This window comes from Talpa occidentalis, unplaced genomic scaffold, assembly GCF_014898055.3.
Source record: "Talpa occidentalis isolate TD23 unplaced genomic scaffold, MPIMG_talOcc4v2.1 talOcc4.16, whole genome shotgun sequence".
Lineage (NCBI taxonomy): Eukaryota > Metazoa > Chordata > Mammalia > Eulipotyphla > Talpidae > Talpa > Talpa occidentalis.
Window position 1 is genome coordinate 57,245,152 of NW_023601653.1, and position 15,541 is coordinate 57,260,692.

Genomic DNA, 15,541 nt, shown 5'->3' on the forward strand with positions numbered 1-15,541 from the left:
TTTTTACATGGTTATATAGATGACCATGCAAAATAGCTTAAATTACTTTTCTAATCCTACACAGAAAAACACTGAGTAAAGTAAAGGTTTGAAGTCTTTTAAAGTTAATATAAAGGGCAGGAATTTAAAAAATCAGTTTGATTCTCTTAAATAAGATTGTGGCATAGTGCCAGGAGTTGTTCCCACTTCGTAGGTACAATCTGTAGACATTTACTCAGATCATAATGAGCGTGATGATAGGTTCACAAGTAAGGAAAATACTTGAAGTGCAAAGAGTAGAGGTTTTGATCAAAAAAAGAGAGTTTTACAGTTTGAGGAAGTGGAGATAAGGGATAGTGAAATTTAAAACACAAACATTCCTCTGGGTGGTTGAAATTCCTCTGGATGGGTAAAATTCAGTAATGGTAAATTGGTTTAGAAGAGGGTGAACAATTATAAAGGAGTGTCTTCCAAAAATTGGATTGAATAATTTTAGGTATTTGTTTTGTTTTTCTGATAGAAAATAATATAGCATTCTGCTGGGGTTTACCAGTTCCCTCAATAAAAAAGATTATAAATGGTTATGTAGACATTATATTTAATTAAATTTTTAAAATGTTAGATCTTGAACTAATTGATGAGATTTATTTATTTGCTTGTCTTCTTGGAAGATACAATTTTAGGTAATGCTTTTAGTGCAGAATGAAACAAAATGTGACAATGAAAATAATGAAAACAAAATGTGAATATATGTTTGATTTGAAAGACTAAAATTAAATACCCCTTTTATTATTTGACATATTGAATCTTAATAATCAGTACTTTATGGAGAAAGGATTCTAAAAAAAAACAATGAAACACAGGTAGAGAACAAACAACTGTAAATGATAGATTCTGATTTCGTTTTCTTGTGTCTTTAGTATACTATGCTATCTTTGACAACAAAAAGGTCCTGCTCATGTGACAGAGAAGCCCAGAAGTGAAAAAAAATACAAGTATTTAATGAATAATGTATATGTTCATAGCAATGGTCAAATTATACTGTTTCCTAGCGGATACCATTTTTCTTCATTGAGCAGGACATTACAGAGTTGGATGTTAATTGCTCCCACAAATGTAGTTTTGCTCTTTACAATTATCATTAAGACATGTCCTTGGAGCTCTGTGACCTCATCATATACCACCTGAAAAAGGAAGAGAGTAATGAAAATATAAGTTACAGCTATTTAAATTCTTTTTTAAAAAATAATGATTTTAACATAAATAAAATTTTAATAACAAATAGTTAACTAATATCTTGACTTTGACATGGATAAGTATTGTTTCTATTCTAATTCTAAAAATCTAAATGTTCTTTAACATAATGAAGTTTAATGGCAGAATATTTCTCTAAGAAGCTTCTATTTTACCCTGGTTGCATTAATAATTGTCCATCCCAAATTTAAGAGACTGTAAATTACTCTCCAGGAAGGAATAAAATGCCCTTCACCTTTTAACTTCCTTGAATTTATTGTGCTATTTGGGGACTAGAACACTATCTTTCTTTGTTGAAAGCTAATGAGGAAAGCAGACCAAGCTCCATAATTTCCTTGTGTTAATGCAAGACAACATTTCCTTCTATATGTGAAGAAGTCACTCTGGCTACATTAATTTATTTTAAATTGCTATTTCTTAATTGTGAAAATACTCATTAAATAAAATAAAGATGAAACAGAAAGGAATATAAAAAAGTGAAAATCTACATTTCTACCTTGGGGGGTAATTACAGTTAACATTTTTATGTTCTTTTTGTTTTTTTATAGATAATCTTTTAAGAATCTGAATCATAATTGCATTGTATGTACAGTTTTTTGTCTTGTTATGTTTCACTTAGTAGTCATATAACTATTTTCTTTATTTTTTTTGTGGGACCCTCGCCGGTGGCCTGGGATCGAACTGGTGCTGCAGAGGCTGCAGGCAGCCTCAAAACCCAGCGCTCAACCGCTACACCACCAGGGGAGGCCCCATATAACTATTTCCTAAGAAGGGACCTGTTCAACTGTGTTTTATAATATCCAGGAAGAAAGTCATAGACATTCCCACCAGATGCCTGTAATGGTAAAGAAACTTTAAACGTGTAGCACTGTTAGGAAATTATTAGGAGTATCCTGTGCTTCTGCAAATTTATTTGCTTTTTTTATTGTCAAGCTCCAACATAGAAAAAATGTTCTCTTTTTGTGCAAAAAAAAAAGAAGCAGAGGCACAACTTAAGAGGAAAGCCCTTTAAGTCAACTGCGAGAGTAGGGATGTGGTTTCTGTTCTATGACACCACATTCATCTACTATTTATGAACATGTATCTGTGAAATTCCATTTATGACACTCAAAGGAAATAAAAGGAGATACAAAAAATGGAAAACAATACTTTATGATTGGATAATTCATAAATCTAAAGCAATTTACAGTAGGCAGAGCAACATGGCGGAGAGGAGACGCTGCGAGTAAGATCTCCCATTAAAAAAAGTTAATAGGGAGGAAAAGCGGCAGGTCCCAGTGAGAACTGGGACACGGAAGATAAACGGGTGACGCCAGCGAACTGCCCGAAGAAGAAAGTGGCCATAAAAGAGGACTAGAAGGGAGGGAAGCGCAGAACCCTGCTCCCCTCCCCCGCCCACAGAGGCGGCACTCTCCGACCGGCAGAGGGGAGGAAACAACAAACCAAAACGGCCAACAAGAAAAACGGACGCAGCAAGCGGGACTGTGAGTGGAAAGGAACTATTGCAGCCACCACACCCCGTGAACGGGAGCTGTGGAGAACCCTGCAGGATTCGCCGCGGCGGTGAGTGAACGGCTCCGGGCGCCATTAGAGAAGAACAAAGACCCCGGGAGACGCGCACACAGCCCGGGCTGCCGGTAAGCTTGCGCGGAGAGCTGCACGCTCGGCGCGCCTGAAAAGCAAGTGCAGACCAGGATCGCGGCTGCCAAGGTCCCCGCGCCTGCGACCTAGGCTTGCGGGGAGACGACCTAGGCTTGCGTGGAGACGCGCGGAGGTCCTCACTGAGGTGAAGGTCCCTCCCTGAGTGAGCAGGAACCAGGCGCCCAGGCACGGGGGCGGTGCAAAAGGCGCCATTCCCGCGCCACTGAACTGGGCTACAGCCCGCGTCCTGGAACTGAGGGCTTTGAACTGAGACCCGGGGCAAGAAAATTCGGGGCGTGGGTTCTCCACGACGGTGGGGCACAAGGCAGACACAGCACCCCAAAGCTGTTGAGGTGTACCCTACCATTCCCGCTCTGTTCTCTGTCCCACGGGGTGGGGGGAGGCGAAAAACAGCCCCCCAAGGACAATAGGAGAGATCTCTGGCGCCACCTAGCGACCAGGAAAAAAAAAGTCACTAACACCCTATAAAACAGGACATCTCTTAAGACTGCTTGAAAAGGGCAGAAGGTTTCTGGAGGACCCAGTGGCCAGCCGGGAAGTTATTCCACGCCAGGCCCCTTCCGACCAGCAGTCTGAGCCCACAGAGGGAGCAGGCACCCACGTCCGGGGCAGACCGGGTGCGCAGAAGAGTGTGCCTGAAACCGGAGGCGCAGGGACTGCATCCCGCTTCGCCATTTGAGAACAGGGACATTTCTTCAGTAAAAACTGCCTAAAACCAGCAGAAAGCTCCCCCAGAAGACAGAGATGGCTCCTGGAAGAGCCAGAGGGGAGCGGAGAAGTTCACCCAAGATGTCAGTCAGTCCGAGCAACACAGTGTCCCAACACATACGACAAATTAGAAAACAGACAGTAGGGAGTAGAAGAACCACACGCAACCTAAAAACTCCTCAGGAAAGAAGCACACCACAAAAAGAAAACCACTCCCCAGATTGCAACGACAGCAACTTGGAAGAACTTCTGAGCCTTCCAGAAAGAGAATTTAAAATTGCCATGATTAAAAAAGTGATAGATCAGAAGAAAGAAATTGAGTCCCTAAAGAGGGAAGTAAGAGAAATGCAGGAGATCAAAGAATTAATGGAGGAACTAAAGAACTCTGGGAAAAGAAATGAAAGCAGAATAGATGAAATGGAAGAACGAATAAGTAATCTTGAAGACACAGAAATAAAAAGAACCAAAACAGAAAAGGAAAGAGAAGTACGAAGGAAAAAGAATGAAGAAAGACTTCGGGAACTATCTGACTCCATGAGGAAAGGAAATATAAGAGTTATAGGAATTCCAGAAGGAGAGGAGAGAGATGTAGGAACAGAGAAAATATTCATGGATATAATTGAAGAGAACTTCCCAAATGAGAAGAAGGAGCTGAAAATTGATATACAAGAAGCAAGAAGAACACCAAACTTCCACGACGAAAGGAAAAACACAGCAAGACACATAATAGTAAAGCTCCCAAGAATCCAGGACAAGGAAAAAATAATGAAGCTGACAAGAGGGAAGAAACAGATAACATTCAAAGGAAAACCAATCAGGCTGACATCAGACTTCTCTGAAGAAACATTACGGGCAAGGAGAGAGTGGAGGGACATAGTCAACAGACTCCAAGAAAACAGATGCCAACCAAGAATACTCTATCCCGCAAAGCTCTCTTTCCTCCATGAAGAAAGAATATGGACCTTCCCAGACAAAGAGAAACTCCGGAATTTCATTGCGACTAAACCCCCACTCCAAAAAATACTACAAGGAATCCTAAAGCCAGAACCTCAGAGTGACGAATAACAACGAAAGAAGACCAAAAAAAAAAAAAAGTTACTAAAAGAATAAATAAATAAAATCAAAGGAAAGACAAACATAATGGCAAATACAGATGCTAACATATCAATATTAACTCTAAATGTAAATGGACTAAACTCTTCAATAAAAAGACACAGAGTTGCAGCCTGGATTAAGAAACAAAACCCAACCTTTTGCTGTCTCCAGGAAACACATTTAGCTACAAAAGATAAAAATAGGCTCAAAGTCAAAGGATGGAAAACAATCCTACAAGCAAATGGGCCAAAAAAGAAAGCAGGAACAGCTATACTTATATCAGATAAAACAGACTTCAAACTCAAAAAAATAAAAAGAGACCCCAATGGTCACTACATTATGATTAAGGGGACAATACTTCAAGAAGAAATAACACTCATTAACATATACTCACCAAACGAAAGAGCACCAAAATATATCATACAACTGTTGTCCTCTCTGAAAACAGACATCAGAGAAAACACATATGTAGTGGGAGACTTCAACACACCACTATCAACAATGGATAGATCAACAAGACAAAAAATAAGTAAAGAAACTAAAGCTCTAAATAAGGACCTAGAGCATTTGGGCTTAACAGACATCTATAGAACACTAAACCCAAAAAAACGGAGTACACATTTTTCTCAAGCGCACACGGATCATTCTCCAGGATCGATCACATACTGGGGCACAAGACAAACATCAACAGATACACCAAGATTGAAATCATACCAACCATCTTTTCTGACCACGAAGGCATCAAACTAGAAATAAATCATAAAAAGAAGGCAAGGAACTATCCTACCTCATGGAGATTAAAAGCCACATTACTGGAAGACCACTGGACTAACGAGGAGATCAAAGAAGAAATTAAAAAATTCTTTGAATTGAATGACAAGGAGGACACCAATATCCTAAATGTATGGGATGCAGCAAAAGCAGTAATAAGAGGAAAATATATAGCAATAGAAGCTCACATCAAGAAACAAGAAAGAACTCAAAGAAACAACCTAATCTCGAAGCTCAAAGATCTAGAAAAAGAACAACAAAAAAACCCCAGAACCAGTAGAAGAAAAGAAATAATAAAAACCAAAGCAGAAATAAATGAAATTGAAACTAAAAAAACAATCCAAAAGATCAATGAAACCAAGAGCTGGTTCTTTGAAAAAATAAATAAAATAGACAAACCCCTAGCCAGGCTCACAAAGGAAAAAAGGGAGAAAGCACAAATACACAGAATCATAAATGAAAGAGGAGAAATCACAACGGACACAGCAGAAATCAAAAGAATAATCAGTAACTACTATGAACAGTTATATGGAAACAAGTTCAACAATCTAGAGGAGATGGACAAATTCCTACAACTCTACAATCACCCAAAGCTAGATAAAGAAGAAATAGAACACCTAAACAGACCAATTACAAGCAGCGAAATTGAAATGGTAATTAAAAACCTCCCCAAAAACAAAAGCCCAGGACCTGATGGATTTACAAATGAATTCTACCAAACATTCAGAGACGAATTAGTGCCTATCCTTCACAAACTCTTCCAAAAAATTGAGAAGGAAGGGACAATACCAAACACGTTCTATGAAGCCAATATTACACTAATACCAAAACCGAATAAGGACAACACTAAAAAGGAAAACTATAGGCCAATCTCCCTAATGAACACTGATGCAAAAATCCTAAATAAAATTTTAGCTATCAGAATCCAACAATGTATCCATAAGATAATTCACCACGACCAAGTTGGATTCATTCCAGGGGTACAAGGTTGGTTTAACATCCGAAAATCAATCAACGTTATCCAACACATCAACAAAAAGAAATATAAAAATCATATGATAATATCAATAGATGCTGAGAAAGCTTTCGACAAAGTGCAACACCCATTCATGATAAAAGCCCTTGAAATTCTTGGGATACAAGGAACATACCTCAACATCATAAAGGCCATCTATGACAAGCCAACAGCCAGTATCATTCTCAATGGTGAAAAGCTGAAAGCAATTCCATTAAGATCTGGAACAAGACAAGGATGTCCACTCTCACCACTGCTTTTCAATATAATACTGGAAGTCCTAGCCAGAGCAATAAGACAAGAGAAAGACATCCAAGGAATCCAAATAGGAAAAGAAGAAGTCAAACTATCACTATTTGCAGATGATATGATAATATACATAGAGAACCCCAAAATCTCCACAGAAAAACTAATTCAACTCATCAATCAATTCAGTAAAGTGGCAGGATACAAAATCAACATGCAAAAGTCAGTAGCCTTCCTATACACAAACAATAAATCTGAAGAAGAAGAAATCAAAAAAACCACCCCTTTTATTATCGAAACAAAAAAAATCAAATATTTGGGAATAAATCTAACAAAAGAGGTAAAGGACCTATACAAAGAAAACTATAAAACACTGTTAAAAGAAATAGAAGAAGACACAAAGAAATGGAAAGACATCCCCTGCTCATGGATTGGAAGAATAAACATTATTAAAATGGCCATCCTACCAAAAGCAATATACAGATTCAATGCTATTCCAATCAAAATCTCAATGGCATTCTTCAAAGAAATAGAACAATTATTGATGAAATTCATATGGAATCACCAAAAACCCCGAATAGCCAAAGCTCTACTGAAAAAAAAAGAAGGAAATGGAGGCATCACACTCCCAGACTTCAAACTATACTACAAAGCCATAATCATCAAAACTGCATGGTATTGGAACAAGAACAGACATACAGACCAATGGAATCGAATAGAAAATCCAGAAATAAACCCACAGATTTATGGTCAACTAATCTTTGACAAAGGAGCAAAGACTATGCATTGGAGCAAAGAAAGTTTGTTCAATAAATGGTGCTGGGAAAACTGGGTCGCTACATGCAAAAGAATGAAGCTTGACCACTACCTCACACCATACACAAAAATCAACTCAAAATGGATTAAAGAACTAGACATAAGACCTGAAACCATAAAATACATAGAAGGAAATATAGGTGAAACACTACGGGATTTGCACATCAAAGACATCTTTACAGACACATCACCCAAAGCAGTGATAGTGAAGAGAAAGATAAACAGCTGGGACTACATCAAATTAAAGAGCTTCTGCACAGCAAAAGAGACAATAACAAAAACAAAGAGAAACCCCACCAACTGGGAGAACATTTTTGCACCCAACACTAATGATAAAGGACTGATCACAAAAATCTGCAAAGAGCTGATGAGACTCAGCAACAACAAAGAAAATAATCCAGTCAAAAAATGGGCAGAAGAGCTAAAAAGAAACTTCTCTGAAGAGGAAATGCAAATGGCCAACAGACATATGAAAAAATGTTCAACATCACTTGTAATCAGGGAAATGCAAATCAAAACTACCATGAGATACCATCTCACACCAGTGAGAATGGCACATATTAAAAAAACTAGCAACAACAAATGTTGGCGAGGATGTGGAGAAAAAGGAACTCTTGTGCACTGTTGGTGGGAGTGCAAACTGGTCCAACCACTATGGAGAGCTGTGTGGAGATTTCTGGACCTACTAAACATAGAGCTTCCATATGATCCAGCAATTCCACTCCTAGGTATTTACCCAAAGGACACAGAAACATCAATTCCAAAGAGCACCTGCACTCCTATGTTTATAGCAGCACTGTTTACAATAGCTAAGCTTTGGAAACAGCCCAAATGCCCAAAAATAGATGACTGGATCAAGAAGATGTGGTACATATATACCATGGAATACTACTCAGCATTCAAAAAAGATAAACACATGCAATTTGCAGCAACATGGATGGCACTGGAAGGGATCATGCTCAGCGAAATAAGCCAAAAAGAAAAAGAAAAATACCGGATGGTCTCACTCATAGCAGGAATCTAGAAAACTTAAATAAGGGACCAGGAAAATGAATATAAGAAAGTGAAAATCAAAATCAACAAAAACTATGAACCAGAGACACTTTTTGGGGGGTGGGGCGGGAGGGGAAGGATTGGGGTCAGAATGGGGCGTTTGCAATTGTAGGGGGGAATATAAAAATAAAATTTAATATTTAAAAAAAAAAATAAAGCAATTTACATATTCAATGCAATTCCTATAAAAATTCCAATCATATTCTTGAATGAAACAAACAATTCTAAAATTTGTATGGAACCATAAAAGACTGAATAGCCAAGGAAATATTGAAAGAAAAAAGGCAAGGATGTGACATCCTCCATGACATACTACAAAGTTAAAGAAAACAAAACAGTTAAGGCACTCAAACAGAAATAGACCAAGAGAATAGAACATAAAGCCCAGAATAACCCACCATAACCCAGAAAGTCCAGAATAATCCTTAATCTTTGACAGAGGAACAAAGACCACGCAATGGAAAAAGAAAAGCCCTTCAACAAATGATATAGGGAAATCTGGGCAGCCATGTTTTTTTTTTTAAAAGAAAATAGGAACTAGATTCTTATTTAACTTGATTGACAAAAAATAAATCAAAATGGATTAAAGACTTGGATATAAGACCTGAAACCCTACAATACATAGAGGAGAACATAGACGATACATTCCTAGTCAACAACCTCAGAGGTATATTTGGAGACTCAGGAATAAAAAAACAAAATGAACTAAAGGGGCCACATTAAACTAAAAATTGTCTGCCCAGGAAAAGAATTACCATAAAAAAATGGCAACCTATAGACTGGGAGAAGATATTTGTACATCATACATCTGACAAGGGGTTAGTTTCCAAAATATATGAAGAACTCAAATAACTCCAAATCAAACAACCTTATTATTAAAAAATGGGGAAAAACTCTCAACAGACACTCCTCCAAGGAAGACACACATGACCCATAGACATCTGTTCAATGTCACTTACTGTTAGGGAAATGCAAATCAAAACCACATTGAAATATCACCTCCCTCTACGAGAATGGTCTATGTCAAAAAGATGGACATAAGCATTGGTAAGGATATGAAGAAAAAGGAACACTCATTCCCTTTTGGTGGGAATGCAAATTTGTAAAACTTCTATGAAAAAAAGGGATTCCTTTAAGAAAAAAGATTCTACTCTTCTAACCTGAAGGATGTGAAAAACACTAATATGATGAGATATATGAACCCCTGTGTTCAAGATGACATTATTTATAATAACCAAGGTATGGAATAAACCTAAATCCTTAGAGACAACTGGGTAAAGAAACTGTGATATGTATACTGAATGGAATATTACTCAGCTATTTAAAGAGATGAAATTGTGTCTTTTGGGACAATATGGGTGGATCTTAAGGTGATTATGCTAAGTGGAATAAGTCAGAAAACGAGATATTTACTGTATGGGTCTTTCATTTGTGGAATATAAATAAGAAAACTGTCAAAACACAACAAAAATAACTCTTAGACTTGGAAAATTGTGGTGGTTAGCAGTGGGAAAGGGGTCAGAGAAAGCGAGAATGAGGTGATAGCATAGCGGTGCTGGAGCTTTGGTGGAGGGTAAAAGTACGTGTATGTGTTGAAGTATAAAGTTGTGCTCTCAAACATATATTTTTGTAAACAAATGGCAAATAAAATTTAGTGGAAAAAATTAAAAAAAATTTCTTTTAAGGTCAATCTATTAGTTGTTCTGATCATTGATTCACTTATCAAGTAAATAATTTAGCTAAAGGACATGAGGTGCAATATAACACATTAATCCAGTCTACTCTGCTTCGTGAGACATCACCTGGTTATCCTTCTATTCTAGAATCTTCCAAGCAGGAGAATATCTTCTCAATTCCCTTATTCAAATTATTTCATTTCCTTTGTTACGTTCTCCTGAAGTAACTGAGAGTTTTATGGTGCGCCTTAAAAATTTCAAAATCCAACCATTGATGTATCTTCTTTAACTGGAGTGAGATGTACAGTGTGGACCCTCTGAAGCTCTCTCTCCTCCTGGATTCTTATCCTTCTAGGACTTGAAAATAAGCTCCCTTTCCTTTTCTCTACCATGGCTATTTTGAACTGTCTAAATTATCCTTCATTTTTCTCCCCCAACACTTTTGGCAGATGAACTTATCCCCTATATTATACAGAAAAATTAGACGAAGGGGCTCTCAAAGTGTCAGTGTAGGTAAAGTAGAAAAATGGGAAAAAAATGAGCATTAGGCCTTTGGAAAGTCTGGTTAAAAATCTTGTGAATCTTACAAGTAAGCTACAAAGATGTAAATTTAAAAGAAACATATAAATAATTTATATTTACATGAATCTGTTGTCAACTATGCTTTCTCATTTGCAATAATGGTGATAATACTACTTCCCTTTTAGCATTGTGGGAAAGAAAATGAGATAATGAATATAAGCCTTACTATAAAGTTTGGCACATAATAAAAACTAGTAAATTATGGCAATAGCTAAAAAAAAAATCCATAAAATACACAAAAATCAACAGGTTTATTTTCGTATTTTGTGTTAGTTGAGTGGAAAAAACATTTCTAGTATCTCAAGACTCCCAGATATTTAGCAAGCTGGAATTTTCAAGAAATGAATTTAGGAATTAATTGCTGTCCTGGCTAAAATATAAACATTGCTGTCCTGGCTAAAATACAAACATTTGAACGACAGAGTTTATATGATATCTTTTACTGTGCTTCATTATGTAAAATGTAATTAGACATTAAGTTATTCTAAAGAAAAGCTGGTTTTATGAACATATAATCATTGCATATCATTAATGATAAGAATCTGCTTTATTGCATCTGTAACACTGATAAAAATTAGAGAAGGGCTCTTCTTACTTTGCAATGAAAAATTAGTGGGCAAAGCTAAAGAATAACAAAGATGATTATGTTCTTTGAAACTTTGTCACAATGATTTAATATCTATTCTGCCTTCACATAAACAGAGCCAAAAATGCAGTTTTAAAAATCTCACTTTATAATACTTTTTTACCGATAACTGTATGTTATAGGTACGTGCCAAGGCTTCATTAACTTCTGTCAAATATTGAATTTGTAGTTTGCCATTATTGCATCAAGACGAAAAATGCTGCTTGAGGTAATTAATATGTATTAACTTACATGCAAGTAATTGCTGTGTGTTATTTGATCACACAGTTTAAAATAGAGGGCATTTTAATGACTGTAATAGGAGAACAATCATATGAAGAATATCTAGAGCTGGTGGGAAGAGAAGAGAGGAGGCATGACAATGAAAAGGAGAGTTCAAAACAAGTGAGAACAGAACTCTGGGTGGATAAAGGGAGGGATGACACAACATAGTTTAGTGGGGTCAACAGGGGTTTTGGCGTCAGGCAATTCTGGACTTGAAATCTAGTTATGTGACCTTGTTTTAAATATTTGACCTCACAGTCTCAGTGTCTTCATTTACAAATAGAATTTTCATCGTTACAAATATGTAATGAGAGGGTGATACAGATAACAATTGCTGTTGTTTACTGAATGTATCATATTCCTAGCTCTGTAATAGATAATCATGCATATTCTGTAAGATATTTTAATACATATATATATCATATAAAACACAAAATATTCCTATTTTCTTTTGAAGATCCCCTTCTTGATTATCTAGTTTAGCACTAGGTATATGTGCAATAGTTATTGTTCCCTTTATACTTTATAGTAGGGTAATATCTAAAGAAAGGAATACAATTTAAAAATATGGTGACAATAACAAGATAATTCCAAGATAGAATCTGTATTTATAATGAATCATTTAAAACAAACACAAAAAAAAAAACCACCACTTTTTTTTTAACCAGATGCCAAAGGTGATAGACTGGGAAAGAGAAATGGCTTTGGAGTCAGATCCCAGTTCTGCTTCTAAAAAGCTATAGGGTGTGAGCATTTACACCCTATCTACCTCACCTTGACCCCAGCTATAGCTTCAACTGTTATTTGTATATGAAAGGATTATCAGGGAGACTGCTGGCGAACTTTTGTTGGAACTTAGTAAAGTGTCAAGTTGATAAACTTGGTCCTGTATGAAAGCTTTTGTTACCTGAAGGGTGGATACTAATGGGACACTTAGTAGTGGCCTTGATCCATGCTCTTTTAGGCCTGGGAATTAGGGAGAAAGAGGACTATGAATAAAATGGAAAGAACTATTTTCATGAAAAGCTTTGCAAGACATTAGTGATCCAGTGGTATAGTCCCTTTGCATTCTTCTAAGAGATTTATATATAAAGGGGAAGAAGGTCATTTTCTCCCTTTCTCATTACATTGCATGCTTTGGCAGTTTGAGACATCCCAGCTGTGCTGAGTAGTTGATGCAGTAGTACTTGGGAAACAAAGCAGGGGGAATTAAAACAAGGCAGATGTCATGTGATAACTTTCTTTCTCCCCAGAAATCACTATAAGGTGTTGCTGAGGCTGCACAGAAAGAATTGAGGAATTCTGCATGGAGATGGGGGCAAGAGAAAGTAAAATCAAAGTTTAAAATGGTGTACTATTTTTGCATTTTTTTTTTTTTAAAGATTTATTTATTTATACAAGCACTGGGTACAGTCAGAAGCACGGGAGGGTGAGAGAATTCACCAGAGCCAGAGCAGGGAGCAGAACAGACAGACCAACAAAATACACTGCTGAGGGGAGCAGTGGGCGTGGCAGAAGTCTGCACACCATGTGGGACCCTCACCGACTGGCTGGGGATCGAACCAGTGCTGCAGAGGCTGTGTGCAGCTTTGCAGCCCAGCGCTCAACTGATGTACCACCGGAGAGGCCCCTGTTTTTCATTTCTTATAAATATTTTTTGTTGCATTGATTGAAGGACAAAGCATAATGGGTAAAAAAATATATCTTATAGTCATTTTTCTATTCATGGCTTTCTAAATTTAACCATCTTTCCAACCATTATCTTATCTTTTTTCTTTAAAAGTTTAGTTACTTCTAAAAAAGATTCATGAAATTAAATATTGGGGTAGTTCTGTAAGTAATTGTGTGTATGTAAAATGTATGTGCATATATATATATATAAATATATATAAAGAAAAGAGATCTAATATAACAAGGAACTATATTTGACTTTGTATTATTTATCATCAACAGCTAGAGATATATACCTCCTAATAATATATCATAGTTTCCATGCTTTTTGAATACCAGCTTTCTACTTCAGTATAAAGAAACTTTTCTAGCTCCATGCTATTCTTCAATATTTGTAATGTAAGGAGACATATGATTTTCCTTATTGCCAGCTGTAATAGAGAAGAGTTTAAATAAATTTGCATTTTATTTATTTTAGCTATATATAGTATTAGAAATATGTATTATTATTTCTAATATGTATTTTTAGCTATTATTGTATTAATATATTTCTAATATGTATTATTAGAAAAATAGTAGTGAATGCACATGCATGGAGATTATTTTATAATGCTTTTTGTCTCTATAAATTTTCTGATAACTTGCAGTAATTCTAGGCACTCATACATTCAAGGTCCACTGATTAGAAATCACTGAAGTACATTCTCCTTAAAGACTATACTTGTGAATAAATCATCTGTTTATGCTGGGAACACATGTAAAATTGTTTCAAAACCACAGTCCATGCCTAGCAAACTCTTGTTTTTAAAAAATTATTGAAAATGCTATCCCTCCAAGAGTTAACTTAGAAAAATGATTGAGTCAAATTTAAGGGCTATGAATGCCACTTTTAGGATTTTGAATATTATCCAGTAGATAGAGAAGAATGCTTGAAAAAAATTTGACAGGAGATATGAAAAATATGAATATGAAAAATTTTGAAAGACATTTTCTGTAGAAATGAGACAGATTTAATTCCAAAACACAAGACTGGAGTAGATAGGAAGCTGTTAAAATAGCTAAAATCACACCTCAAGCAAAGAAGTAGCAATAGGATAGAAAAGAGATGATTGATTTAAGATATAGGAAGCCGCAGCAGTAGAAGTGACAAATGTGGCAATTAGTTGGGTGAGGGAGGAAGGTAGAGGTGTTATTAGAAGACAACTGTTGAGATGGCAATGAATGGAGGAAAGATGATTTAAAAGTGTCTAGGAGATATTCCAATGGAGCTTTTCAGTAATCAGACAAAAGTGCAGGTCAGCAGCTTAGGAGAGAAGTCAGGACTTAAAGCATAGATTCAGAGGCAACCTACATATGCATGATAAATGAAAATTTGTGGTTATTTAAAATTCTTTTGGGAGAGTCTATCAAGAGTCAATGAGAGTAGATTATGGAACTGCAGCAAACAGCAATATCTTTTTTTTTTAAGATTTATTTATTGCTTTGAAGAACTTTTTTGCTAATAATACATATTAGAATAATACATATTATTGCTACTTCTTTGCTTGAGGTGTGATTTTAGCTATTTTAACCGCTTCCTATCTGCTCCAGTCTTGTGTTTTGGAATTAAATCTGTCTCATTTCTACAGAAAATGGGGTATAGGCCAGATGTGTGGGGGTGAGAGGATTCACCAGAGAAAGTGGGGAGCAGAACCGGCAGATCTATTGAAATACACTGCTGAGGGGAGCAATGGTCGAGACAGAAGAGGTCTGCTATGCTATGTGGATTAGCTCCCTGGCTGGGGATCCAATTCAGGCCATAATGGTGATAGTGCTGAGACTCAGCCCCTAGGCCACTAGGAAGGTCCAGAAACAACAATATCTTAAGAGGAAGAATCACAGTGAAAGAAAATGAAGCCGTGGTTAGAAAATTCAGAAAAAGTAGAACTCGATACTTGTTCCCCATAGGATGGGTCCCCAGTAGAAAGAACAAAGTATGTAAGACTGCACTACCCCTCTAGCACCCCTTAGGACTGCTATGACTCTCATGAAGCAAAGCACACTAACCACAGGGTCTTGAGTCTGGTATTCCAGAGAGAAGAGCTATCATCTCTGCCATAAACA

General features: G+C 36.6%; 1 protein-coding gene across 1 annotated transcript in view; it reads right to left on the reverse strand.

Annotated features, from left to right (window-relative positions):
- Positions 1–1,002: 1,002 nt before the first annotated feature.
- PIK3C2G (phosphatidylinositol-4-phosphate 3-kinase catalytic subunit type 2 gamma) overlaps positions 1,003–15,541 on the reverse strand; it is a 312,676-nt gene continuing 298,137 nt past the window's right edge. Inside the window, exon 32 of the mRNA XM_054696764.1 lies at positions 1,003–1,163. Within this exon, the coding sequence (XP_054552739.1) occupies positions 1,011–1,163 (153 nt within the window). The 3' untranslated portion in view covers positions 1,003–1,010. The remainder of the gene's footprint in view (positions 1,164–15,541) is intronic.